This window comes from Psittacula echo (genome assembly GCF_963264785.1).
Source record: "Psittacula echo genome assembly, chromosome: 24".
Lineage (NCBI taxonomy): Eukaryota > Metazoa > Chordata > Aves > Psittaciformes > Psittacidae > Psittacula > Psittacula echo.
This window is the reverse complement of record NC_137759.1, coordinates 2,447,775-2,472,506: the sequence shown is the minus strand read 5'-3', so window position 1 is coordinate 2,472,506 and position 24,732 is coordinate 2,447,775. Positions and strand designations below refer to the sequence as shown.

At 56.2% G+C, this 24,732-nt stretch overlaps 2 protein-coding genes across 7 annotated transcripts in view; one reads left to right on the top strand and one right to left on the bottom strand.

Annotated features, from left to right (window-relative positions):
- Window positions 1-54: 54 nt before the first annotated feature.
- TJP3 (tight junction protein 3) lies at window positions 55-11,018 on the bottom strand. 3 transcript variants are annotated; one of them, XM_080634000.1, is made up of 21 exons: window positions 10,324-11,018; window positions 10,020-10,119; window positions 7,524-7,652; window positions 7,324-7,448; window positions 7,138-7,240; window positions 6,302-6,716; window positions 5,906-6,009; window positions 5,342-5,504; window positions 5,162-5,252; window positions 4,932-4,996; window positions 4,715-4,793; window positions 4,460-4,616; window positions 3,667-3,775; window positions 3,018-3,237; window positions 2,575-2,771; window positions 2,332-2,427; window positions 1,611-1,681; window positions 1,199-1,504; window positions 708-932; window positions 447-490; window positions 55-288 (listed from the first exon to the last, which is right to left on the bottom strand). In XM_080634000.1, exons 1-21 carry the CDS (start codon window positions 10,542-10,544, stop codon window positions 189-191), a joined length of 3,120 nt encoding a protein of 1,039 aa, XP_080490126.1. In that variant the 5' UTR covers window positions 10,545-11,018; the 3' UTR covers window positions 55-188. The 3 variants fall into 3 exon arrangements, with proteins under 3 accessions (XP_080490126.1, XP_080490127.1, XP_080490128.1); XM_080634001.1 differs by lacking the exons at window positions 55-288; window positions 447-490 and having other exon boundaries at window positions 797-1,046; XM_080634002.1 differs by lacking the exons at window positions 55-288; window positions 447-490; window positions 708-932 and having other exon boundaries at window positions 1,277-1,532.
- Window positions 11,019-11,161: 143 nt separating this feature from the next.
- PIP5K1C (phosphatidylinositol-4-phosphate 5-kinase type 1 gamma) overlaps window positions 11,162-24,732 on the top strand; it is a 34,041-nt gene continuing 20,470 nt past the window's right edge. For all 4 annotated transcript variants that reach the window (XM_080634246.1, XM_080634247.1, XM_080634248.1 and 1 more), the window contains exon 1: window positions 11,162-11,354. In XM_080634246.1, the coding sequence (XP_080490372.1) occupies window positions 11,258-11,354 (97 nt within the window). In that variant the 5' untranslated portion in view covers window positions 11,162-11,257. The remainder of the gene's footprint in view (window positions 11,355-24,732) is intronic.

The window sequence follows — 24,732 nt, the reverse complement described above, 5'->3', positions numbered from 1 at the left end:
AAGGCCACCCTGCTCCACGGGTTTGCCCTGTGTGCTGCTACTCAACATGCACAGCAACAGCCCATACTGGTTAAAACATCCCTTTTATTCCAGCAGTAGAGGCCAAAACAGGGAAGGAGGCACTTGGTGCTGGGAAGTGCAGGGTGCTGTGTGTCGCTGCCTGCATTATACATGGGGGAGTGGCAGGGCTACACGTCTGTAGCTGGACCCCACTCATAGCCTTCATCTTCATCTGAGTCATCTCTGGCCTGTGTGAACCTCTTCCTCACAGCAGCATGCTCGTATTCCCTACGGGATGAGAAGCTGTGGTGATGCCTCTGCCACTGGTGGGGACATGGCAGGGTCAGGGCAGGCAGAACTGGCACCTTGGGCTCTTCAGGCCCTTCCCCACCCCTGGGGCTGCTGCTTGAACCCCCCTCACAGGCTGGCACTGGTGTGCAGAGTACCTGATGTTGCTGTAGTGCTGCTGCTCCTGCTGCTCCTCAGTTACCTGTGAAAGACCAGAGTGATGTAGGGGTCAGAGGTAAGGGCAGGATTTGTGCCCTGGCCTGGGTCTGGGCTATGTTCCCCCCATGGAGAACCAGAGCTGGGCATGAATGTGCAGCTGGAGCTTGCAGCAGCTCGATGTGACACTGTGCCTGTGCCACGGGATAGGAATGAGCCCTGGTAGTCCCAGCAGCTCCCTGTAGCAGTGTGTGGGCACTCACCTGGTCCCTCAGGCTGTGGCTCGGGGAAGCCTGTGCTGGCTCTGAGGAGCGTGACAGCCCCTCCTGGTTGTAGGCGTCCTCGGCCTCGCCGTCGGTGCAGGCATCTGTTTCCCCATCTGTGTCCTCATAGTCACTGTTGGCGCGACTGTCACAGGTCAGGTAGCCTGAGCCTGCTGCCCTTGATGAGTTCAGCAGGTCCAGGCTGTCCTCCAGTGCCACATCCAACTGCAGGGGGGGATTACAGAAACCTGGGACCCCACTGCAAGCAGGACACGGGTGTGTGCCCTGTCACTGCCTGCTGGAGCTCCAGTTTCACCGTGGGGATCATAGAACCACAGCCTGGTTTGGGTAGAAGGGATATTAAAGTTCATCCAGCTCCAACCCCTGCCACGGGCAGGGACCCCTTCCACTACAGCAGCTTGCTCCAAGCCCCGTCCAACCCTGGCTTTGAACACTGCCAGGGATGGGGCAGCCCCAGCTTCTCCCCATACCTGTTCCTCTGCCGTCCACACAGGCTGATTCTGCTGTGTCCTGACAATGTCCTTGATGGCCTCGTACCAGGCACTGCTGCTAAGGCTGACGGTGGCAGTGAAAAGGTGGCTGCAGTGCTTCTTCATCTTGCTGGCCTGGGCATAGAGCCGCCGAGAGCTCTTCCTAGAGTCGGGAGCCAGCCACTGGCGCATGGCCTTGAGGCCCTGACGGCTCTCGGGCTCACAGAACACCACCACTGGGTAGTACTGCACGTAGTTGAGACGCTCCACAGCTGAGGGTGTTATGTCCAACAAGGCATGCTTGCCCTAGGGCAGGACACGGCCATGAGCTCCACTGGGGACGGACAGTGATGAGGGCCATGGGCTCCCCCTGGGCCCACCCAGCTCTGAGGACACAGGGAAGGTCTCTCACCTTTTCTGCAATCTGCTGCACTGAGTCCATCTTGATAACCTTGGCTGATGCCCCATCACGGGGCAGGCTCGCTGCAGGACATGGCAATGTGGTGTGAGAGGGGCTGGGGGGAGATGTGGCATCTCCAGCAGCCCCAGGATGTGTCATAGAATCAGAGAAACACAGACTGGTTTGTGCTGAAATACCTTAAAGCTCCTCCGGTTCCAACCCCTGCCACGGGCAGGGACACCTTCCACTGGAGCAGCTTGCTCCAAGCCCCTTTGTCCAACCTGGCCTTGAACACTGCCAGGGATGGGGCAGCCACAGCTTCTCTGGGCACCCTGGGCCAGCGCCTCAGCACCCTCACAGGGAAGAGCTTCTGCCTAAGAGCTCATCTCAGTCTCCCCTCTGGCAGGTTAAAGCCATTCCCCTTGGCCTGTCTCTACAGGCCCTTGTCCCAAGCCCCTCTCCAGGTTTCCTGGAACCCCTTTAGGCACTGGAGCTGCCCTAAGGTCTCCCCTTAAGGAGCCTTCTCTTCTCCAGGCTGACCCAAGCCCAGCTCTCTCAGCCTGGCTCCATGGAAGAGGGGCATGTCTGGGGTCTACCTGGGATCATGATGCATCGGGAGAGGGTGAATGACTCCAGGAAGGTGCTGGGGTGTTATGGAGAAGGGCAATGAGGCAGAATTGGCAACAGGTCAAGAGCTCCCACATGCAGGTCCCCTGACACAAGAGGCACTCACGGGCAATCTCAAACAGCTCAGGCAGCTCCGTGCTCAGCTTCTGCATGGCGATATCTGTGATGGGGCCTAGGATCACCACCGGCCGCTTGAAGCTGGCTGTGGGGAGAACACAGACCTGCTCATGGAGCTGGGGTGAAGGCAAAGCTCACAGCACCCCAGCATCCAGCCCTGCTCCTCGAGGTGCTCATGGGCCTGGAACTCCCCATGGGGCAGCCTGAAGGTGAACACATTCCTGGTACCCACCTTCCTTCAAGACCACCCTCTCATAGGGCGGGTAGTGGCCCTGCTTCGTGAGGGCAGACAGGTCCTCCCGGCTCTTCCGCAGCAGCTTCTTGGCTCCTCGCAGGCCCCGCAGCTTCCAGAACTCGGCCCGTGCTCCAGAGAGGCTGGCACTGGATGTGGCTTTCAGCACAGACTCCAGGCTGGCAATCTGCTCGGCCCTGCAAGAGGAAAGGGATCAGAACCAGGCTCCAAGGAGTGGGGCAGGAGAAGCCAGTGTCCTGCTTGGTGGCATGGCTGGATGAGGCTGTGGTAGCCTCTTCCCTCCAGGACCTTGGACAACTAGAGCATCACTGAGAAGGGATTTCACCAGCTCACACTTCCCACCAGCCCCTGCAAGCCACCCACATCCCAGCCTCACTGAGGAGCCATCCCCTGCTCATGTTGGCTCCTGGCTCCATCCCTACCTCCTCTGGTTGGGGATGATGCCCTTGTCCTGCTCCTGCAGGTCCCTGCCCATGCGCACTGCCAGCCAGCTCCCCAGCCGGCCCCGATACAGTGTGTCCAGCACGTGGAACACGTCCCCACGAACAAAGCTGAGCCCTGATGGAGTGTCCTTCTCAAAGTCAAAGTGTGTCCGGATGTAGAACGAATCACCCACATTGGAGGAGATCACCTTCCTGTAAACTGGAGCCCAGGATGAGAGGGACCATCAGGGAAAGAGGTGGCTGAGGAGGAAGATGCCAGAGAAGAAAGTGCTGGATAGGTTTGGGAAGGAGCTTGGCTGGAGCCTCTGCCACAGCCCTTGCTACTAAGGAGCATGCTGGGAACACCTCTCAGGCATGCTGGGGACAACAGGATCAGACCCCTCCCAGCACATCCTGGCCTCTCCAGGTTGAGCCATGGTGCCAGAAAGCTCCAGGATGATGAAGCACAAATGGGGCCAAGATGGCCTGTTCTGCTCTCATCAGCTCTCTGGAGGACAAGAAAGAGGGGGGTGCAGGAAGGAAAGACCACCCTGCAGGGGCAAACAGAGCCATGGCACCTCTGATGCTTGCTCAGAAGAGACAGAGGATGGAGAGGCAGAAGCCCAGGATAACTCCCGTCATCACTCACTGTCCTGCTTGTTCTGGGTCCACAGTGTGACGTCCTCACCCGGTGGCAGGCTCATGAGATACTCTACAGCTTCCTCACGGGTCAGGTTCTGGAAACTGGTGTTGTTCACCTGCCACGGAAAAGCACTTAGACACAGCACTGCTGGCAGGAAGCACGGCATGGGTACGAGCAGGGATCCCAGGGACAGCAGTGAGCAGGCAGGTGGGAGAGGAAACTCATCCCTGTCACCAAAGTGTCTGCTACAACCCCCAGTAACACTGGGGATAGTCTCTGGGCAGTTGAGGTAGTGCCTGGACCCCACCGGGTGTTACAGCGTGCTGCAGACAGGACCATGGGCAAGGGCCTGTAGGGACAGGCCAAGGGGAATGGCTTTAACCTGCCAGAGGGGAGACTGAGATGAGCTCTTAGGCAGAAGCTCTTCCCTGTGAGGGTGCTGAGGCGCTGGCCCAGGGTGCCCAGAGAAGCTGTGGCTGCCCCATCCCTGGCAGTGCTCAAGGCCAGGTTGGACAAAGGGGCTTGGAGCAACCTGCTCTAGTGGAAGGGGTCCCTGCCCGTGGCAGGGGTTGGAGCTGGAAGAGCTCTAAGGTCCCTTCCAATCCAAACCAGTCTGGGATTCTATGACCCTCCTCTCAGGCAGTGCCCGCAGAGCCAGCCCGATGGCTGTGGGGTACCAGCACTGCCCTGAAATAATGCCCAGCAGGAGAAATCCAAACCCTGGGGAGGTGTCGGAGCAGGAAGGGCTGGGACCAGCCCATGTGCAGCAGCATTCAGAGCCATTCCCGGCCCTGGGTACCTGCAGGATCTGGTCCCCTTCCTGGATGTCCTGGCTGGCGGCGGGGCTGCCATCCTGCACACCCGACACAAAGATGCCCACGTTGTTCCCCCCGGCCAACCGCAGCCCAACGCTCTTGGCCTTCACGAAGTGCACAGCCCTGCAGTCAGCAGTGTTCCTGCCCCAGGGAGCCACGGTCAGCCCGGCGGGGCCGTGTCACCCATCCTGTGACCCCAGCCCTGCCCCAGAGCCGCTCCCCATCTGCTACAGCCTTACCCATCCTTGCGGGCAGCACGGGCCGAGGGGCTGGCCTGGGGACTGCAGCTACTATCCCCCTCCACAGCTCCCAGCAGGTCTGCAGGGAAGGAGAAAGGTTGGGACAGGAGGTGAAGGGAGTGCAGAGTGTGGGACAAGGCACAGGGAGACCAGGCATGAGGGAGCCTGGAGCCCACTGGAGCCCTTCTTGTCCCTGGCCTGGTCTGAGCTCACTCACCAGGGCCTGGAGCATTGCCAACAGTCGTGTTGGCTGCAGGGTCCCTGTCTGATTGTCTCCTCTCCCTGGAAGCAGGATGTAGGCAGGTCAGTAGGTGCTGGGGGGACACAGGCAGTGGCAGCACGGATAGAGGAGCAAGTTGGGCACTGCCTAGCAGCCCCTCCAGCCAGGCAAAGAGCACAGGGAGGATGCCAGGGAAGAGGGGCTTGGGAGCACAGAATGGGGCTTACGGGGGTGAATTCATAGTGGCAGCAGCTGGAGGTTGTGGGGAGGTCTCAGGGAGCGGCAGATGGGACAGTTCAGAGTTAATGTCAGAGATATCTGCAGTAACAGGAGGGAAGATGCATTAGTGACCATCCAGTCCCTGTGGTGGGTATGTGACCCATGGCCCCATCACCGTGTCCCCTCACCATCCATATGGGAGCTGTCACTCTCGCTATCTTCTATGTCAGGGATGTTGACCAGGAACTGCCGGTGGTCCCGGAGGATGAGTAGGGTCAGGGTCCCCTCCATCTGCTCGATGAGCTGCTGGGTGTCAGCCAGGGACATGTCCCCACTGGCCACCCCGTTGATCTGGAGGGAGCAAAGCAAGAGGCCTCACTGGGGAAAGCTGCCCCCGGCGGAAGCCCCACTCGAACAGGATGCTCCAAGTGCTTTCTTCCCAGTCCCAACTGGATTTTTGGGATTATATCCCTCACGTTTGCTCTGGAAGTCCCAGCAGCCACCGGTCTGCTTCGCCCATGTGTGCAAAGGAAGTGACAACTTCCCTCTGCTTCCTTCTCTCCAAATACTTTGAGCATTATTACACCTGATACACAATGAACATTTGAGCTCCTGGGGCCCAGGAGACCACGTGCCATGGGACACAGGGGTGGATGCATCACTGCAGTGATGCTACAAAGGGACGAGCCCCCCTCAAAGACGGGAAGATGAGACCCCCAGCATATGCTGCGCACTTCATGGTCCCCCCATACCTTCAGGATGAGGTCTCCCTCCTGCAAGGAGCTGCCTTTTGCCGCCAGCCCGTTCTCCACTATGTGCTTAATGAAGAGCTGACTTCCCAGCTTCAGGCCATACTCTGCATCAGAGAGAGCCCAGGACAGTGCAGAGCCCAGGCAGATGCAGGATCCCCTTGAGGTCCCACCTCACCACCATCCCCATAAGCCCACCCTGGCTCCTCCTGGGGCACCAGCAAGCCCCAAAGTTGAGCTCTGCAATCCCAGGCTGAGGCCAGATGGGTTTGGAGCATCCAGCATGGCACACAGTGCCAGACCCTGGCACCAACCCTACCATCACCTCCACCCAGTGGGATGCATGGCCACAAACTGAGTGACATGACCCAAAGACGAAGTGGGCAGGAAGGGCCTCACCTTCATCCTGCTTCTCCTTCACCAGGAGTGATGTGATGGGCTTCATGGGCACATCCTGGTGTGGCAGCCGCTTGAAGCCTGACACCAGGGCCAGTCCCTTGGTGGGCTCTTCGTGGCCAAACCTGTTGGCAAAGCGGCGCTGGCTGTAGCCCCTCTGATCCGAGCCGCTGCTTCGCCGCTGGGACACCAGCTTGTGGTGGCGATGCTCATCCTGGTGGTGGCCAGAGCTCCTCTCGCTGGATGAGTCCCCATCATAGCCCTGGCTGTGGTCCAGGTCATCTTGGGAGCGGTGCAGGGCTGGACCTGCACTGGGTAACCCACAATCCTCGTCTGAGTCGCAGCGCCGGGGCACGCTGGAGGAGCCAGGGCTGCTCTTGCTCACAGGAAGGTGGATTTTCTTTGGTCTTTTCAGTGTCTGCAGGTGGAAAGGAGAAGAAGAGGATGGTGGGTGCAGCCATCTCTGCCAGGAGATGGGGGACAAGGGGAAATGGGTTTAAACTTACACAGGGGAAGTTCAGGTTAGATATAAGGCAGAAGTTCTTTACTGTGAGGGTGCTAAGGCTCTGGCACAGGGTGCCCAGAGAAGCTGTGGCTGCCCCATCCCTGGCAGTGTTCAAGGCCAGGTTGGACAGGGCTTGGAGCAGCCTGCTCTAGTGGAAGGTGTCCCTGCCTGTGGCAGTGGTTGGAGCTGAATGGGCTTAAGGTCCTTTCCAACCTAACCAATTCTATGATTCTGTTTCTACAGCAATTCCAAACCCTGAATGAGAGCCTTGGGGTGTGGGGACAGGCCTGGTGTGGTCCTGTGCACAATGCCAGGCCCAGCAGGGCACACTCACAATGTTGGCAATCTTGCCGCAGGTTTTAAGTGTCTGGACAGCAAAGGAGGACAAGACGTTCTCCATGGAAAGGCCATTCACCATCACGATGTGATCCTTCCTCCTGGCAGGGAAAACACAACCATGGGTCACTGCCCTCCCTGTCCCTGCTGGCAGTGGGCACCCCCCACATCCCCACACACTCACTGGAGCCGTCCCGCCGCTGGTCCCTTGGACACCACATCTGAAACAACCACCGCTGTGTCCCCAGTCACCCTGTTGGGACGGTCCCGGCCTCCAGAGACAGCAAAGCCAAAGCCCCGTTGAGGGTCCTAATGGAGACAGGGCAGACAGGGGTCAGGCACAGACAGCCGCCACCTCCCATGGCTACCCCAGGCTGTGGTCACCTTGCTTAGTGTCACCGTGTGCTGCTCCCAGATCACCATCTCCTCCATGGTGGCCATGCACCAGCGCAAGCAGAGGAGCGCGGCCGGGCAGCACAGCCAGCCCTGCCTCCTCCTCAATCCCGCTCGGAGCTGAAATGAAGAGCAGAAGCAAAGCTGAGTGTGAGGATGCCAGGGGCAGGCTCCCTGGACACCCACCATGGCACCAGGACTTGCAGCCATGTTGCAGCCTGACCAACCACATGTGGGAGCAGGTCCTGAAACCCAGAGCTCCCAAATCATCCCCTAGGGCGATCCATCTCTGTCCCCTTGGACATACAGCCATGAAGGGGAGCTTTTATGCAGGGCAGGTGGCTCATACAGAATCATGGAATGGTTTGGGTTGGAAGAGAGCTTAAAGCCCATCCAGCTCCAACCCCTTCCACGGGCAGGGACACCTTCCACTAGAGCAGCTTGCTCCAAGCCCCTGTGTCCAACCTGGCCTTGAACACTGCCAGGAATGGGGCAGCCACAGCTGCTCTGGGCACCCTGTGCCAGTGTTCACCCTTAGGAGCCATCTCCATGACTGGGACCTTGTGGTCCTGCTCCTCTTTAGCGGGAGAGCCCAGGGCACTGCTCTGGACAGCCACGCTGGCTCCCCACTGCGCCTCAGCCACCCTCCAGCCTCCACATTGGTGCCATGGGAAACTGGAAACCTTCACAGCTCCCTTGGGACTGGTGTGGGCAGCTCCTGTGGGACCAGGGGCCTTCAGAGATGCTGCCACCATGTGGGCAATGCCTTTGGCAACGCTGAGCAGGGATCCCATGGGAAAACTGCAGAGGTTTTTTGGCTCTCCATGCCCAGCCCCTCGCTGGAGCTGCACCACAGCACCAGGCTGCACCCCCAGAATGAGGCCCAGGTCCTAGGAGCCCCAGGAGGGACAGTGTAATCATTCACCTGAGGCTCAGCAATGGTCCCAGTGGTGAGGCTGTGAGCAGAGGGCAGAGTCCAGGCCTCCCGTCTGCGTCATGAGGCACCGAAACCAGCCCCAGTGCCTGCCTGGCACCCACAGTGTGCGACACGTGGGGAAACACGTGCCCAGAGCGTGGCTGGGGCTGAGCAGGACCTCAGCAAGACACACGAGCCCCAGCACGGTGGTGGGGTGGTTTCCTGCTGGATCAGTGACCTGAACTGCCTGGTCCCAGCTCAGCCATGTCACCAGTGCTGGCTGGCTGGTGCTTACGGGCTCTGGTGAGCCAAGGGCACCCAGAGCATCCCCCCCCCCGGGGTCACAGCACACCCGCAGTGCTAGAGCCAACCCCGCTGCCACCAACAGCCTCTCGTTGGCCCCACTGCTGCCCCATCACCAGGACACCACGAACCAGCCACACATCCCACTGCCTCCCCTGGCTCCCCACAGGCAGCAGCAGTTTGGGGCAAGGAGGAACAGCATGGGGATGGCAGCAGGTCAAGACTCACCAACCAGCACAGCCCACAGTGCCACCAGGCCCGGGACTTGTCTCCTGTGTCTCTGTGGGGACCTGGAGTAGGACATGCCCCAAGCCAAAGGCCAAGGCTGGCACCAGAGAAGCCGGCTTGGCCGGTTTGTGACAGAAACCAGCCCGCACCCGAAATGTCCCCGCCGGGAGAGGCAGTATCAGGGCAGAGCTGACCACAGCCCAGCCCAACACACCCAGCACTGGGAGCCCCACATGTACTGTGGCCAGTGTCTCCCAGGGGTTTTGATCTTAGAATCACAGAATTCCAGCCTGGTTTGGGTTGGAAGGGACCTAAAAGCTCCTCCAGTTCCAACCCCTACCACAGGCAGGGACACCTTCCACTGGAGCAGCTTGCTCCAAGCCCCTGTGTCCAACCTGGCCTTGAACACTGCCAGGGATGGGACAGCCACAGCTTCTCTGGGCACACTGGGCCACGCTGGGCACCCTGTGCCAGCTGACCCTTTCCCCTCACAGGGAAGAATTTCCTCATACCTCCCCTAAACCTCCTCTCTGGAAGTCCAAATGCCAAACAAAGCCTGGGCTGTGCTGGGGCAGCTCGTCCCACTGCAAGCTCCCTAGTTCAGGGCTTGTGCCCACCTCTGGGTGACACTGCTGGTAATGTGGGGACCACCCCTCTCAACATGGGTTCTCAACCTGGAACCCTAAAGCCTTCCCCAGATCAGCAGGGTCGCTGCTCTCAGCCAAATCCTCACCCCCTGGCAGATCCCAGGTGCCCCCAAAAGCTGCTTCAACCCAACTCCAGCCACGTTGATAATGGGAGACCCTGGACAAGGGTCTCCAGGAGCTCTGACCCCACAGGAGTCCATCCGGATGATGGAAGCACCTCGGGGTGTGGAACTGTGGCAGTGGAGGCCCAGGATCTCCCACCCCGGGGTATCCCCCTCTATTGGGGCAGGACTCCAGGAAGGTGATTGGGTCCTGGAGCCACTCAGAGAGGGACTAGGAGCACAGCCATTTCCCAGGGGACAGCAGAGCGCGGGGACAGGGTCAGACACTCACCGAGCCTCGGGTCTGAGCAGGAAGGAGCCAAGCTCCGGGGCTGGTGGCAGTGGAGTCACTCCAGGGTGCTTTGCGTAACCCTTTGTGAGCCAGATGCTTCCTGCAAGCGAGAAGGAGGAGGATGAGGGTCGCGAGGAGGAGTCCCCTGCGGTGCTGGTGGCTCAATCACCTTCCCGGACCCCCAACACCTCCTCGGGAGCCCCGGGAGGGGACGGGACTGCGGCCAGCAGAGACAACGGGGCCGCGGCGGGGTGAGGAGGGGAAGGTGACTGTGCCGATGGGTGCTGTCCCCGCTGCCCCCCACCTGGGGACGCGCCCCGCGTCGCTCCTCTTCCTGCAGAGCCGCTTCCCTGCGGTGAAGGAGACGAGCCCCACGCCGCGGCTCTCGCTCCAGGCCGCCGCCGTCAACCGGCGCCGGTACCGGGGCCGCCATGAGAGGTGGCAGCCCCGCGGCGGGGTGTCGAGGGGGGACCAGTCCCTACGGAAGCCCCGGGCCACAAGCCACCACCGCGGAACAGGAACCATGGAGCCGCCGCTGCTCACTCAGACCGGCCCCGGCCAGAGCCCGGCAGCACCGACTGCGAGACACACGTTCGTCCCCCAGGGTTAGGGCACAGTGGTGTGAGGTGACCGGCCCGGGAGAACCGGTGGGGCCGGCTCGGGCTGCCCCATATCCTCAGGGCTATCCGGTACCCCTGGAGCTGCCCCATAACCCTGGGGCTGCCTCACACCCCGGGGCTCTCCCGTATCCCGGGGCCTCCAGGTGGAGCCACGGTCCCGGAAGCGGCGGCTCCGGGGGAACCCTTCGGGGAGGGCCCCGCTCTCCCGCGGGTACAGCGAGGGCAGCGGGGTCCCGGGTCAGGCCGGCTCTGCTGCCATGGCAACCAGCAGGTTCCCTCCTCTCCGCACATCTCTATGGTGCCTCCCTAGGCAAAGACTCCATCCCTCCCCCTGCGCCTCGCAGCCCGACCCTCTCGCGATCCCGCTTCCACAGCCTGCGGGATATCGCGACAGGCCCGCCCCCCGCGTCGCGATTAACCCCGGCGGAAGAGGCTCGCTCTACTTCCGGTGCCTCTTCCGCCCTGTGGCTCTGGGGCGTGTCTGTCCGCGGCACCTCCCGCGCTCTATGGTGCTGACTGCTCCCAGCTTCCTCAGCGGCGGCGGCCGGGGCCAGGAGGAGCGCGGCGGAGGCGGCGGGTGCGGGCCGGGGCTTGCCCCGGGCCTGCCGAGCGCCCGCCATGGAGCCCGATGTGTCCGAGGAGGAGGAGGGCTCGTCCGTGGAGGGCGCTGGTGCCCCCCCGGAGGCCGGCGCGGGGGGCCTGGACGCGGCAGGAGGTAACGCGCTGCGAGCACCGGGCGGCAGCACCGCCCCCGGCCGGTTCCCCTGCGTGCGGCCGTTCACCCGATCCCGGCGGAGCCCCCCGCGGCGCGGCTTCCCCTCGGGCTCGGAGTGGTTCAGCCCAGCTGCACCCCCCGCGGGGGGCTAAGTGGTACCTCCCGTCAGTACTCCGCGTTGTGCCTTGGATCCCATGGGGGGGGCTCGGAGTGGTTCAGTCCAAACGCCCCCACCCGCAGCGTGCCACCCCCGGGGTACCGCGTGGTCCCGTCCAACTGCAGCAACCCCCGTCCCCCCCGGATCCTGAATGGTTTCACCACTCTCCCCTCGCGCCCCGGGAGGCTTCTGCCTTGCATTGGGGGGCTGCTGGGGCTCCAAGGGGGGCCTGCTTTGCACTGGGGGGCTGCTGGGGCTCCAGGGGTGTCCTGCTTTGCACTGGGGGGCTGCTGGGGCTCCAGGGGTGTCCTGCTTTGCACTGGGGGGCTGCTGGGGCTCCAAGGGGGGCCTGCTTTGCACTGGGGGGCTGCTGGGGCTCCAGAAAACTATCTTCAAGAGGCAGGGAGCAAGCCCCAGCCTGACACCACCACTGACAGCATTAACAGACGATTGTGGGTTCCCCTTTGGCAGGGTTGGACATGTGGGGCTGTCCAAGCAATCCTGCCTCTGCTGCCTTATAATTTATAGCTCATTAACAATCTCTTAATTGCTGGTTTTCGAGTTGTGTGTGGCTGCAGAGCCCTGCCCTGTGCTTGGGTTGATTTTGTGGGTCTGACAGGATGCCGCCAATCACCCGCCTGAGCCCCAAGTTCATTCTGAGCCTGCTCCGTGGTGGACGGGTTTTGGCTGTATTATGGCAGCAAATCTCCTTGTTCCCGGGCTTTAAATGAGGCTCATCAGTGCTAAACCCGCAGCAGTGCCAGCGGGAGCTGTGGTTGTGTCATGGGTGTCACCCAGTTTCGGGAGGGCCGGATGTGAGGGGTAATTTTGTGTGAGGGGCTGAGGCGTGTGGAAAGCTGTTCCCAGCGTTCCTGCTGCAGTTCTTTGCTGTAAGGGAAAGAGCTGCGCTCAGCTTGCCTTTGGCCTCTTTGTGGGGAGCATTCTCCCAGCACGGCTGTGGGCTTCCAGCCTGGGATGCTGAGGGAGCGGCTGAGAGAGCCTCTTGGCAATGAACAGTTACAATACTCTATCCTTCTGACTTCTGTGCCACCTTCCCGTGTGTTGGGGAGGGGACAGGGTTGTTGCTCATGCCAAGACCGTTGGGTTTAAAGAGTGTGTGTTTTCCTTCTCTTTGCAAGTAACTCTGAACATACAAGACTGCAGCTGGCTTACCTGACGCTGATAGTAAAAAACACGTGAATCGGAGCCAGACATCTCACTGCTGCTTTGATTCTCTGAGTCAAGTTGCTTACTCCTCGCTTGGGTCACGTCCAAACTGTGTCACTCGGCCTCAGTTTGCAAGTGGAGCTCCTGGGAGGGCTGAGGATAACGTGACAGCAGCTAGTGGGTATTGTGTGGAGGGGCTGGGGGTGGCTCTCCATGGCTCTGCTGCTCTTGGGTCAGGACTGGGCCTGGTGGAGCTCATCACTCCTGACCCATCTCTGTACGTCCTTCGTGCCGCTCCCACAGCGCTCGTGCCGTGGATGAAGGCTGGAGGATTACCAGCACAGCCAGAATCTGCTCCCTGGCTCCGTGCTGCTGAGCAAGGGCGGCTGGTGCTGGGCTTTGGCTAAATGGATCTGGTGGGGTTAAGCCAGAGTGTGGGCTGGGTCAGTGAAGACCTACCCCAAGCGCTCAGTAGGTATCAAGGGGAGCTGGTTAGTAAAACTGGATGGAGGACAGGGACGGAAAGGCACGGAAAGCCTGACTTAGCTGACATGAGGCATGGAGAGGCTTCTGAAGGGAGCTTTTGGAAGTCTTTGAGGGAGAAAACCTCATTTCATGCCAGCAGCAGGGCTCGGGCAGGAGCACACAGCCCCAGTTTGTCCCTTTCCGAGAACCCAAATCTGAGGTTTGTAAGTTTTCTCACCACCATGGTGGAAAAGAGTATTTCAAAATGTAATGGGTATAAATAGCTTCTGTGCTCCTCCCTGGATTCCCCCCCTCATCCCCTGGGAATGGACTACAGGAAGCATTCACCCATTTTGGTGTGAATAGCAGAGCTGTTGGCACAAGCAGAGGTGGCTGTGGAGGCTCTGTGTGCCTGCAGGGTGACAGGAGCACCAGGATCCTTCAGGAATGGTTGGGTGAGGAGAGGGCACATCATCATCATCCCTCTACCCAGGAGACAGAGCACCTGGAAACCACCTTTTCTCCAAAGGTGCTCAAGTTATTGGAGAGCTATTGGCACACATGGGTGGCAAAGCTGGTCTCCACCACCACTTGCAAAGGTGGAAATCCTCAGCCTAATGGGGAAGGAAAACTGATCTCCGATTTACTTGCAATTCTCGCATCTCCTGTTCCATGTGTTGCAGCCTTCCCATCATTTATGGCTTGGAGTCTGGGCAGAAGCCTCCAGTGTGGTGTTCAGGATTGAATTCTCTGCTTTAGGAAGCTGAAATGACAAGTTGTCTCACTGCACCCAGAGCTGGAGGTAGCAAAGTGAAGCTCTCCGTGTTGCTGGATGCTGACAGCACCTGTAAGCCCATCTGCACTGGGAGAACACCCTCTTTGCCATGATCACTTCGAGGTGACTTTTGAAGGGCTGCTGGCAGCATTGTTTTGTCTCAATGAGCAGATTAGAGATAAGAGAAGAATTCCACCCCATGCGGCACAAGCATCTCAATCCCTACCAAGGTGATGGAGAAGGAAATGGAAGAGAACTTATCAGCTTGAGGAAAAATCAAATGTAAACATCATCCTCAGCATGATGCTGGTTCACAGCTTCGCTGGGTGTCACATGCCTCCTGCCCATGAAATGGTGGTAGCAAAGATGATTTCAGAGGGAGTCAGCTCAGCAAAAACAGACACAAAAACACCCTGTGCCTTGAACTTGTAAAGACCCTGTGGTTCCTTCACAGTCAATAAGTCACAGCTCAGCTGCAGGGAAGGAGGAAGGCAGCGAAAATAGAATTCAGGCTGCTTGGGCAAATTAATTGTCCTTTAAGATCTGAATCTGCAAATGGGGAAGCAAATGGGATTATGGAGCCTGGGGGCTGTGAAGGGCAGCGTTTGGATGGCAGAGAGATTCAGGCAGTGTCCTGAAGGATGCTGAGCCCATCTGTATCCGTGTCAGGCCAGGCTGGAGATCGAATCCCTGAGAACCCAGGACGAAGAATGATTAATCTCATTTTCATTAAGTAGCATTTGGCATTGACCTGTATATAACAGCCCGTTCCAGCAGCCCTGGATCCGCTGCTGGCAAAGCTGCCACTGTGTCCCACTTGGGAAGCTCGCTGGGCCTCTCCTCAAGGGCTCCTCAGGGAATGACCTGAGTGGATTTAGTATGAACAGTGCATCATTTGGGAACGATTATTGAAGTGATTTACTGACATGACCATTATGGGCTCTTGCCAGATGCACAATCTTATTAAATCTGATTTTCCCATATAAGGTGGCTGCAGCCTGGAAAGCAGCAGCAGGAATTACAGTGCTTGCTTCCTTCATGAGCACATCTCCCAGTTGCAGCCAGTCAAGTCCAGCAGTGGGTGTGCGAGCCCCTGACAAAGCCCTTCCCATTGCCTGCTGCTCTCATCTTTGTCACCTTTGATTACTCGTGTCCATCTCTCCAGATGTTGGAGGGGGAAATGCTCTGGAGCTCCCAGCACAAGGGAGGTTTGGCTGTGTTTAGGTGGCAGTGACCTTCAGCAGGCCCCAGCGTGGACACTTCTGCACACTCCAGTGTGGGGACAGAGCTGCTAGAAAACAGGAACCAAAGCTGGTCCTGCCCTCCCTGGGTGATCTGATCCCATGAATGCATCCTCCTTGCCTTCCCCAGAGGCTGTGGTGCTGGGGAAGCTGGCAGGAGCAGCGTGGGGCATGCTCTATAGACTCTGCAAAGTTTAAAAGGGGTCTTTTTAAAGCCTTGGCACCTCCTTTCCTCAAAGGCACTTGTGCAGAGAGGGCATGTAGGCCTCCAAGCAGCCCTACAGCAGCCCATGACAATAAGATAACATTGAGGTCTTTCCTTCTGTAGGTAGCTCTTAGAAAGACTCCGTTCCTGAAAGCAGCCTGGTGCTTGTGTGAGTTTGCCAGTGTTGTCAGAAGCTGAGTTAACCTCAGGACTTCCTGGGAAAGGTTTTCTGTAATTAAAGAGCTAAAAGTGATGGAGCAGCTCCTGTGTCGCTCCGTCTCTCCTCACCCCCGCATTGAAGCAGAAAACGCTGTCAACCCCTAATTAAGCATCACCATCTTCCATCGTCTGTTCTTGTGGCTTCCCCAGCTTCCATGTGGGTTTTTGCACTGGCTTGTGGTGAATAACCCGCCTGAGTCAGAGCATGTGCTGCGGCAGGAGGAGATGGGGAGGCTTCAGTGTGTTCGCTGTGAGCTGGTCACTGCCAACCACAGCGTGTTCCGTTGGCTCACAGCACTGGGGAGAGGCTCTCTCTTTCGCCAGGAGTTAGCCCATTTGCTTCTCTTCCCTCTTGCTTTGGATACAGCAAAAGCACTTCCCTAATTCTCCTTAAAAAATACAAATGTGGACAACTGGAGTTAGGGTGTGATGGGGTCTCTTAATTATTTAACACAGGAACAGGCTGGAATAGTTGATACTCGAAGAATAGCAGTGTGGAGATTGCATATCCTGTGCTGTTGTGTCTCTGATAAATGGCTGTTAGAAACATGGAATCACAAACTGGTTTGTGTTGGGAGAGACCTTAAAGCTCATCCAGTTCCAACAGCTGCCACAGGCAGGGACACCTTCCACTGGACCAGGTTGCTCCCACAGTCCTCAACTCCTCATTCTCCATCATCAGAATCTGTGTTTTCTGCAGAAACTGCTATTGGAGAGGGTGGGAAGGACTTCCTGGGAGAAAAGGAGTTGAAAATGGGTTGATGGATTCTGTGGCATCTCCACCATTGCAGACCTGCCTGTTGTGAGTGGTGGCTGCGAGGGCAGGACCCACATTGGGTAGCTCTCCTGGACTGTTCCTGCTGCTCAGGGCAGAGGAAACCAGGTCACAGCCCAAGGTTTGTCACAAGACCAACCTGAGCAGATATGGTGCCACTTCCAAAAGGGCCTGTGGATTAGCTGTGCTGGGAACCCTGCATGCCATGAGCTCCTGTCTTTGTTCCGTGTGGCTGAGCTCCACTGCCTGAGCTGGGGGGAATTAACAGATTATCAGACCAGGGCAGCTTTGCCTTGTTTGTGGTCATTAGGACGTAGCAGCTCTTGGGACGGTGCTGGTGGGGAGCTCAGGGCTGGTCAAGCTGTAAGTAGCTCAGGTGCTCCTTGTCGCCTCTCCCAGCCAGGCAGGGGGATGATGTTTAATTGAGCTTTCTGCCTTGTGCTGCCGTTAAGACTTTCCTGCTGTGTTCCGGACTTGCCGTGGCCCCGGTGGTGCCTCGGGTAGCTTGGTGCTGATGATCATGAAGGGTCCATGTAGCCACACCGGTCAATAACTCTTTATTTAAACTTGGTGAAGTTTTCTGTGACAAAGCTCATCAAACTACTGACTTCAACTCCTCTGTGTTCCTCTCCCATGGCAGATACCTCCCAACCTCTTCTCCAGGAGATCCGGGAGCGCTTGGATCTCAAACAGCACTGAGCTCCCAGCGGAAAGGCAGCTCCCCAGCAGACGAAGGGGTGTGCTGGGCTGGGAGCCACTCGGGTCCCTCTTTAACTGAATGGAGTGTTCCAAGTGATTCCACAGCTGTTCTGTGTTTTTCCATAGGAGGCAAAGGGATCTGCTGCTATTGAGACCAGGCAACTGAGCCCACACCATGTTTTGGCAGAGCTGGTGTGGAAGCCTGTCCTTAACATCACTCAAACTCTGGACTTATCAGGATCTTGGCCTTCAAAATGGGTGTTTTGAATGTGTCAGACCATGCTGGTGACCATGTTATGGTTCTTCAAGAGCAGAATTAACTGGGATTATTTTGCCCTTTCGTTTGGTGCCTGACAAGACGATGTTTAAATTGCCAGGTAGACTTCTCTTCCCCTTGGAGCTCACCATTCTCAGTTGTTGCTTTATATTCTGTCACCTCAAGTAAGTTCAGGTTTAGATCACTGATGGCTGAGGTGGCCACTGTCCCTAGAGGCCCTTGTCCCAAGCCCCTCTCCAGGTTTCCTGCAGCCCCTTTAGGCACTGGAGCTGCTCTAAGGTCTCCCCTTCAGGAGCCTTCTCTTCTCCAGGCTGCCCCAGCCCAGCTCTCTCAGCCTGGCTCCAGAGCAGAGCTGCTCCAGCCCTTGCAGCATCTCCATGGTCTCCTCTGGACTCGCTCCAACAGCTCCATGTCCCTCTGGTGTTGGGGAGCTGGACACAAAGCCTCTGGTGTGGGTGGGATAAAGCAGCTGATGATAAGGATGCTGCAGCAGTTTTCTTTCTATAGTCTTTCTGCTTATCAGATGGACCAAGTTGTTGGGTTTTTTTCTTTGCATTTTTCAAGGCAAAATTGTCCATTTCTTCATTTTTCAAAGGGAGGCAGCTGGCTGAAACCATCATCTGGCTGAGTGCTCCTTCTCTGAATGCCTGCCTGATGGCACTTCAAGCAGTCAGGCACTCCCTTTAGATGCTGATATGAAACTTGGTTCTCTCTGATTTCTTTGCTTTCACTATTCCTGTCCATGCAGTCGGTTCTGCAGCATCCCCACGCTGAGAGGAAGGAGTGATGTAATCAGAAGAGGGCAGATGCAATACCTGAAACCACTTGTCTTCCTTTTAAATGTCACTTTAAATGGGTGTTGTCTTCAAAATGACAGTTTTTCTTGCTGTATGCATTCAGTGGTGCTCTCACCATCTGTCTGGATGTGTGTTGGTGGGGGTAGTGTGGAATTTGCTGGCAGAAATGCAAGCTGTAGGGCAGTAAAAGAGTCCCTAATTTCAAAGGTGGAGCAAAGACAGCAGAACATCAAGTGTCTGGAAGCTGCAGTTCAGTGGGGTGCTCTTCAGTCACAGGGCAAACACTGGCTTAGGTGGAATGCAGAAGTAAGGCACAGCAGGGATTTCCTCAGTTTGGCTTACCAGGTGGTGATTATTTGTGGGTTTAAACAGCACAAGTTATGTGATGGCTTTGTGTTGGGAAGGGCTGTTTGTTCAGGGCTCAGAGCTGAAATCTGAAGGTGAACAATTGCCTTTGCTTTATTTACTACTTTTTCCCCCTTGTAATCCTAATTTATGTTACAAGATACACACTAAAGCTTTTCCAGGGGTGCACATTGTGCTTCATATCGTAGTTTGTGATGGGCTTACTGTTGGGTTTTTGAATTCCAGGGTACTTCCCCTCAACCCATCCTCTCTTCAGGCTTAAATGAATTGTGATGGAAGAGAAATGATGATGTAGCCTTTCTCCACCTTAGTCTCGAGGGCTGGATGTTTGTTTTCATGTTGGTATTAAGCAGGAGTCACTGGCAGATTAACTATCCGGGACACTTGTGAGAAAGAGGCTTCTGGGCTGGAAGTGCCAGAAAATGCTCATTCAAGAAAATAAGAAACTGAAGGTTATCTCGTCCTGCCATCTACATGTGTCTCACCTGCTTGGTTTTCCTACTAAGAGCTCTAAAACTGCTTTTAAGTGTTACTGGGGTTGAGGTGGCTTATTTTCAGGCAGTAGCTGAGTCACAAGGTGCCAGACTCCAGCCAGGATCCCAGGGAGGAAACCAGCACTCGCTGAAACTTTGAGTTACGGTTTTTGACAGCACATTTCATCGCTGGAGCTTGTTTTGTTCCATCTGTTCAGGTGCCTTTGTTAGAGCAGAGCAGGAGCACCCGGCTGAAACTCTGGTTGCAGAGACCAGGCATGTTTTATCATCGTCAGCAGCACCCATGGCAGCCCCGAAGTGTGGTGTGAAGGAGACTTGACTCAACCTGATGTGAGCAGCCTACCAAAAGGACTTTACATCCTGTGACGCACACTGTGCGCAGCCCTGGCCTGAAATCCCCTCTTGAGTCTGCAGTGTTTGAGGACCTTTGAAGCTCTGTCAAGCAACATTAGCAAGAGCAGAATGAAATCTGAGAGGATTCAGAAGAGCAGCTTTGGCTGTGGAGTAAATCAGGAAATACCCCACTCATTACCAGTGCAGGATGGCCTGTGGAGGATGTCCTGAGACAAAGCGACTTGTTTTCCCTTCGGAGATCGCTGTTGGTTGGGATGTGGAGCTCCTGCAGTTCTAAAGCTGTGCGTACGGTGGTAGGTGATTGTTGTGCAAGTTCAGGGAGATTTCTTTACCTGCTGTGACTGTAGGAGCTGGACTTTAGCATGTCTTTTGCCAGGTCAGGAAATGGAAGACTTGGGGAGGTGAATTTCCTTCTTGAGTTCTATTTTAATTTAGTCTGCGAATAATTCTGAACTGTTAATGGGCAAGAGGAGTGAGCTCTCATCAAGTAGCATCTATAGAAGATACTTTTAAATGGTGGAAGCAGTAGAAGATCTCGCCCATTCCTCCTGGATTGGAGGTGCCAAGTTTGTTTAGCTGCAGAGCCCTCTGTGAGAAGGGGCTGAGAGAGAAAGTGGAGAGAATCATTTGTCCCTGTCTGAGTGCTGGATTGCAAGTTGTGTATCTGCTGTCTGCTCCGACAAAGCAGCTCAAATGATTTCTTTGACTCTGCCAAGACAGGTTGAGATGCTTTGGAAGAGTGCCCAGAGAAGCCAATGTTGTGCAAAGGCATCCTCCTGCCCTCTCAGTAATAGCATCCTCTGCTGTTTATAAGCTTAAGTTTTGGGATCAGCTACAGTGAAGTTTTCTTTTTTCCAGCCGCTAATTCCTTGTCCTGTGCCTGGTCCCAGCCTTGCAGGTATCCTCACATGGACAGGGAGTTGTGAGGGGAGCTGGTGGGGTCCTTGAGGAACCCATAGAGCAGGGGTAGAAAGGAGCAGAGCAAGCTGAGCAGCGCCCCAAGGCCCTGTCCTACCTAGCAGGTACATTAAGCTCTTTCCCTTAATTTGTACAAGCCAAGCTGTTCCTTTCCCTCCCGAGTTTATGCTCACCTAAAGAAGGCAAAGGGCCTGGGAAAGGAGTGTGGCACGTAGGGGTGGTGCAGCAGATCCTGGTTTGCAAATGTCATCTTCCCTGCCTAAAGTGGAGGTGGTTCCTGTGTGCTTGAAATGGCAAAATGAGGCATGGAGCTGGTGTGGGAGGTGAGAGGAGGGGAGCAGGGGATGAAATAGGATTGCTTATCCCTGGCTGCTCCTGGGAGTCACAGAATCATAGATTGATGGACTGGTTTGGGTTGAAAGGGCCTTAAAGACCATCCAGTGTTCAACCAACACAAGCTTTTGTGTAGATGATCCCAAAACTGATTCAGTCAGCAAGCGCTCCAGGGAAAACTGGATGGCTTTGAGTGTCAAACCTATAAGGAGTTGCCATGTCCCAAGCCAAAGTTGTCTCTGATTGCTTTATCCCCTTACTTGTTTCTCCAGGTTCTCCAAAAGCAGCTCTCTGTGCCCAGGGTGCTGCAGCTCTTTCTGCTGATGGGAGCCACATTGAAGGGGTGGGGAAACCCCCCAAACTTGTGATTTAATATTGCAGCTTACTTGATGTTTGTGAGCCTCATCAAGCAGTGTTGGTTTACGTGAAGAGAACATGTTTAATGATCCAAGTAGGTCACCCTGCCTGCCTGGGAAGGGCAGGTTGGAAAGGGCTGCCTTCTCCTGGAGGTTGCTAAGACTCTGGTTTCTGCTCCCTGTTGTGCCATCTCCTCTCCAGTGGTTGCCCTGGTCCCACTGGCTGGGAGCTGAAGCTGCACGTTTGGAGTGCAAGAAGAAACATGGAGGTTGGTTTGTGGCTTTCAGTGTGCCTGGGTGCTCATTTTCACTCCTGGGAAGCCCGGTCTGGCTGCTTTTATAAAGTGAGACCTTGTCACAGTCTTCCAGTGCCTAAAGGGGCTCCAGGAAACCTGGAGAGGGGCTTTGGACAAGGGCCTGTAGGGACAGGCCAAGGGGAATGGCTTTAACCTGCCTGAGGGGAGACTGAGATGAGCTCTTAGGCAGAAGCTCTTCCCTGTGAGGGTGCTGAGGCGCTGGCCCAGGGTGCCCAGAGAAGCTGTGGCTGCCCCATCCCTGGCAGTGCTCAAGGCCAGGTTGGACATAGGGGCTTGGAGCAAGCTGCTCCAGTGGAAGGGGTCCCTGCCTGTGGCAGGGGTTGGAGCTGGAGGAGCTTCCAACCTGAACCAGTTGAGTTTAAACTGTTGGGATCTTAAACTGTTATTAGTCAGCTCTTGCTTCTCCCTCTTTATTAGTGGCACTTGGAGGATCCATCTGAGCATCCACCCTGCACCAAGGACACTGCACGTGTTTAAAGTGCTGAATCCTGCTTCTAGGCAGGAGCCTGCAGGCAGCAGATTCAGAGCAGTGCTCAGAAAACAGGCAGGAAGTAAATTCTGGACCAAGCGTTCACAGAGCTGACTTGTGCTTCTCTGACCTGGGCTTCGGAAACAGTAATCTGGGATCTTGTGGCAGCTGAAAACTCCATCTGAACACGTAGAGTCCCAGGGGCTGCTCGGGGTCATGTGCTACATTTGTCCCTGATGTTTTTGCAGCTAGAAAGGCAACAGGAGGTTGTCTCTTGTCTTGCTGGTAACTTGCAGCTCTCCCAGGAGACACTCCAGTGAGTGGTGCTGGTGGGTTGTGACCTGCAGCATATCACACCCCTGAGCAAAGGTAAGGGGACAACTGGCTGTTGCTGTAGCTCCTCTGGAAGGCAGTGAGGAACGTAACTTCAAAGTACTTCAGCCTTTTATGGGCTCACTTTAAATTGGCGTTGTGGTTTTAGCCTGATGCCGCGGTGCCTGGATGTCGTCACAAAGCTGACTCTGTCCTGGAGAGGTTATGCTTCCTGCTGGGATGTTTGCTGTCTAATTAATCCTCATCAAGCTTTGCTGCAAGTTCTGTACACAGATCTGGACTTGAAGGCTGTAATGAAGAGAGGAGCCAGGGGCTGGGAAGAGGCTGGCATCCCAGCTGTGCTGGGGAACGTGTGTTGTTCCACTCCTGTGACTGGCAGAGTGGAAAGGAGCAGGAACACTGTGTTCAGATAAGGCTGCACCTTTCCCATGGAGCAGATGTTTGCTTGAACATCCCACTGGATTGCATAATTACAGAGTGGAGCGTGGAGCCGAGCGGCTGCAGCCTCTGCCGCTGCTGGGGATCAGCTATTGTGTGCTCCTCTTGATGAGATGTTGTTTTGCTTTTGCTGGCTGCTGTGTCACACAGCTCGGGCTAAAGCCCTCCAAAATTGTCCTTTTTTGTTCCCTACACACAGCTGATCGGAGACAAGGAAACAAATCACTTCTTTCTCAATTTCATTTCCCTGCTCTTGTCCTGCTCACTTCTTGCTGTAATTGGGCTGCAGCACTGAAGTACTTTTTGGCTGAGCTGGCAAGGAAACACTTCAGCATGGTATGTCCTACATCAGCAGTGTGGCCCTGGGGATGTGAGTACCCAGGATGCCATCCTCACCTGCAGCCAAGGGAGGAATGTGTTAACTGCCCCTCTGCATCTTCAGCTCCTGCCCTGCCTCCAGAGCCCGGATGAACAGATGGATTTCTGAGGCAGAAAGAGTTCCTGCATAAAAAAAAAAGAGGGACAGGCCAAGGGGAATGGCTTTAACCTGCCAGAGGGGAGACTGAGATGAGCTCTTAGGCAGAAGCTCTTCCCTGTGAGGGTGCTGAGGCGCTGGCCCAGGGTGCCCAGAGAAGCTGTGGCTGCCCCATCCCTGGCAGTGTTCAAGGCAGTGTTCAGTGCCCTTGCAGTGGCAGTGCTCCGTGTGCTTTGCTTTGAGCAGCCCTCGCTGGGGTGGACCATGCAGGGCTCAAATCACTTGATCCTCGGGGGAGAAGTGCTGGTGAGGGAGCAGCTTCTGGGCTTTGGAGTTGAAAACCCTCAAGCAGAAGCCTGGAGGGAGTTGCTGGGGGTGGCAGGGTCCTTGAGGAACCCATAGAGCAGGGGTAGAAAGGAGCAGAGCAAGCTGAGCAGCGCCCCAAGGCCCTGTCCTACCTAGCAGGTACATTAAGCTCTTTCCCTTAATTTGTACAAGCCAGGCTGTTCCTTTCCCTCCTGAGTTTATGCTCACCTAAAGAAGGCAAAGGGCCTGGGAAAGGAGTGTGGCACGTAGGGGTGGTGCAGCAGATCCTGGTTTGCAAATGTCATCTTCCCTGCCTAAAGTGGAGGTGGTTCCTGTGTGCTTGAAATGGCAAAATGAGGCATGGAGCTGGTGTGGGAGGTGAGAGGAGGGGAGCAGGGGATGAAATAGGATTGCTTATCCCTGGCTGCTCCTGGGAGTCGCAGGGGAGGCGCTTTCAGGGGAGGCAGAGCTAAAACTCAAGGGTCTTTTTTTTGTGTTGGACGCTGACTGTACAGAGGCTTTCCTGGAGTAAATCCATCCCTGTGCTGTGGGGTGCCAGTGTCGTGACTGTGAATAGTGAGGCATATAAAACAGCAGATGCTCAATCAGGGATGAGAGTTCCTGAATGCTACAACCAAGGCATTCTGCTCTGAGGCTGCAGAGGAGCTCGAGCCTTGGTCAGAGCTGTGCCCAGATGAGAAGAGGAGCTGAAGGCATCAGGTCAGGTGATGTGTGCTGCAAGACCTGGCCAGGGTGGAAAGCTGCGGTTTTATCCCCGGGTTCCCCTTCCAGAGCCACTCATCACATTCCTGAATACCCCCTCATGAAGCAGCACCAAATTGGTTAAGGATCATCTCAATCAGCTTGTAAAGAGCTGAACCTTTCCATGGCAGAGCTCCTGCTCCCCACAAACCCAGGTACTGTCTCCTGTGGCTGCATAACCCCCAAAGCTGGAGTTAAATCGGGTCTCACAAGGCCATCTGTCAGCTTGGTTGAGATGAGCACAGCCAAGGAGCCACTGCAAGATTTGTTCCCATTTTCTGCCTAGACAAGTCAATTTTATAAAGCTGATTTTGGGGTGGGGGGAGGTTTTGCTGGTGGTGCCCTTGTCCACCTGAAGCATCATTTCTTCCTGAGATCCGCAGCTCCTTGTGCCCAGGTCGCCTTATCCGTGGCACAAGTATTGGTGTTGATTCCACTCTTGGTACGTGTACAGCAGCAGACACTTAGGAGCTGGGGATGAGAGCAGCTTGTGGTAATTATCACAAATTCAAGCTAATCTCCTGCTCTGGAACAGTGCCAAAGTGCAGAACAGAGATTAGCGCAGCAGGAGAGCGGCGGTGGCAGGGAGAGTGCAGTGTCCCTGCGCCATGGTGTGCTCCCAGTGACTTCCAGCTTGGAGCAGCATTTGCCCCTTTGGGTTCCTCTGTGATCTTGGGTTG

What these genes read in the sequence shown, in the direction of transcription:
- TJP3 (XM_080634000.1), bottom strand. Translation starts at nt 10,544, where the DNA reads ATGGTTCCTGTTCCGCGGTGGTGGCTTGTGGCCCGGGGCTTCCGTAGG. An exon ending in CTGCTCAGACCCGAGGCTCG is followed by an intron (nt 7,653 to 10,019) that starts GTGAGTGTCTGA and finishes TCTTCATTTCAG; the next exon opens with CTCCGAGCGGGATTGAGGAG. An exon ending in GAGGGTGGTCTTGAAGGAAG is followed by an intron (nt 2,428 to 2,574) that starts GTGGGTACCAGG and finishes TTCTCCCCACAG; the next exon opens with CCAGCTTCAAGCGGCCGGTG.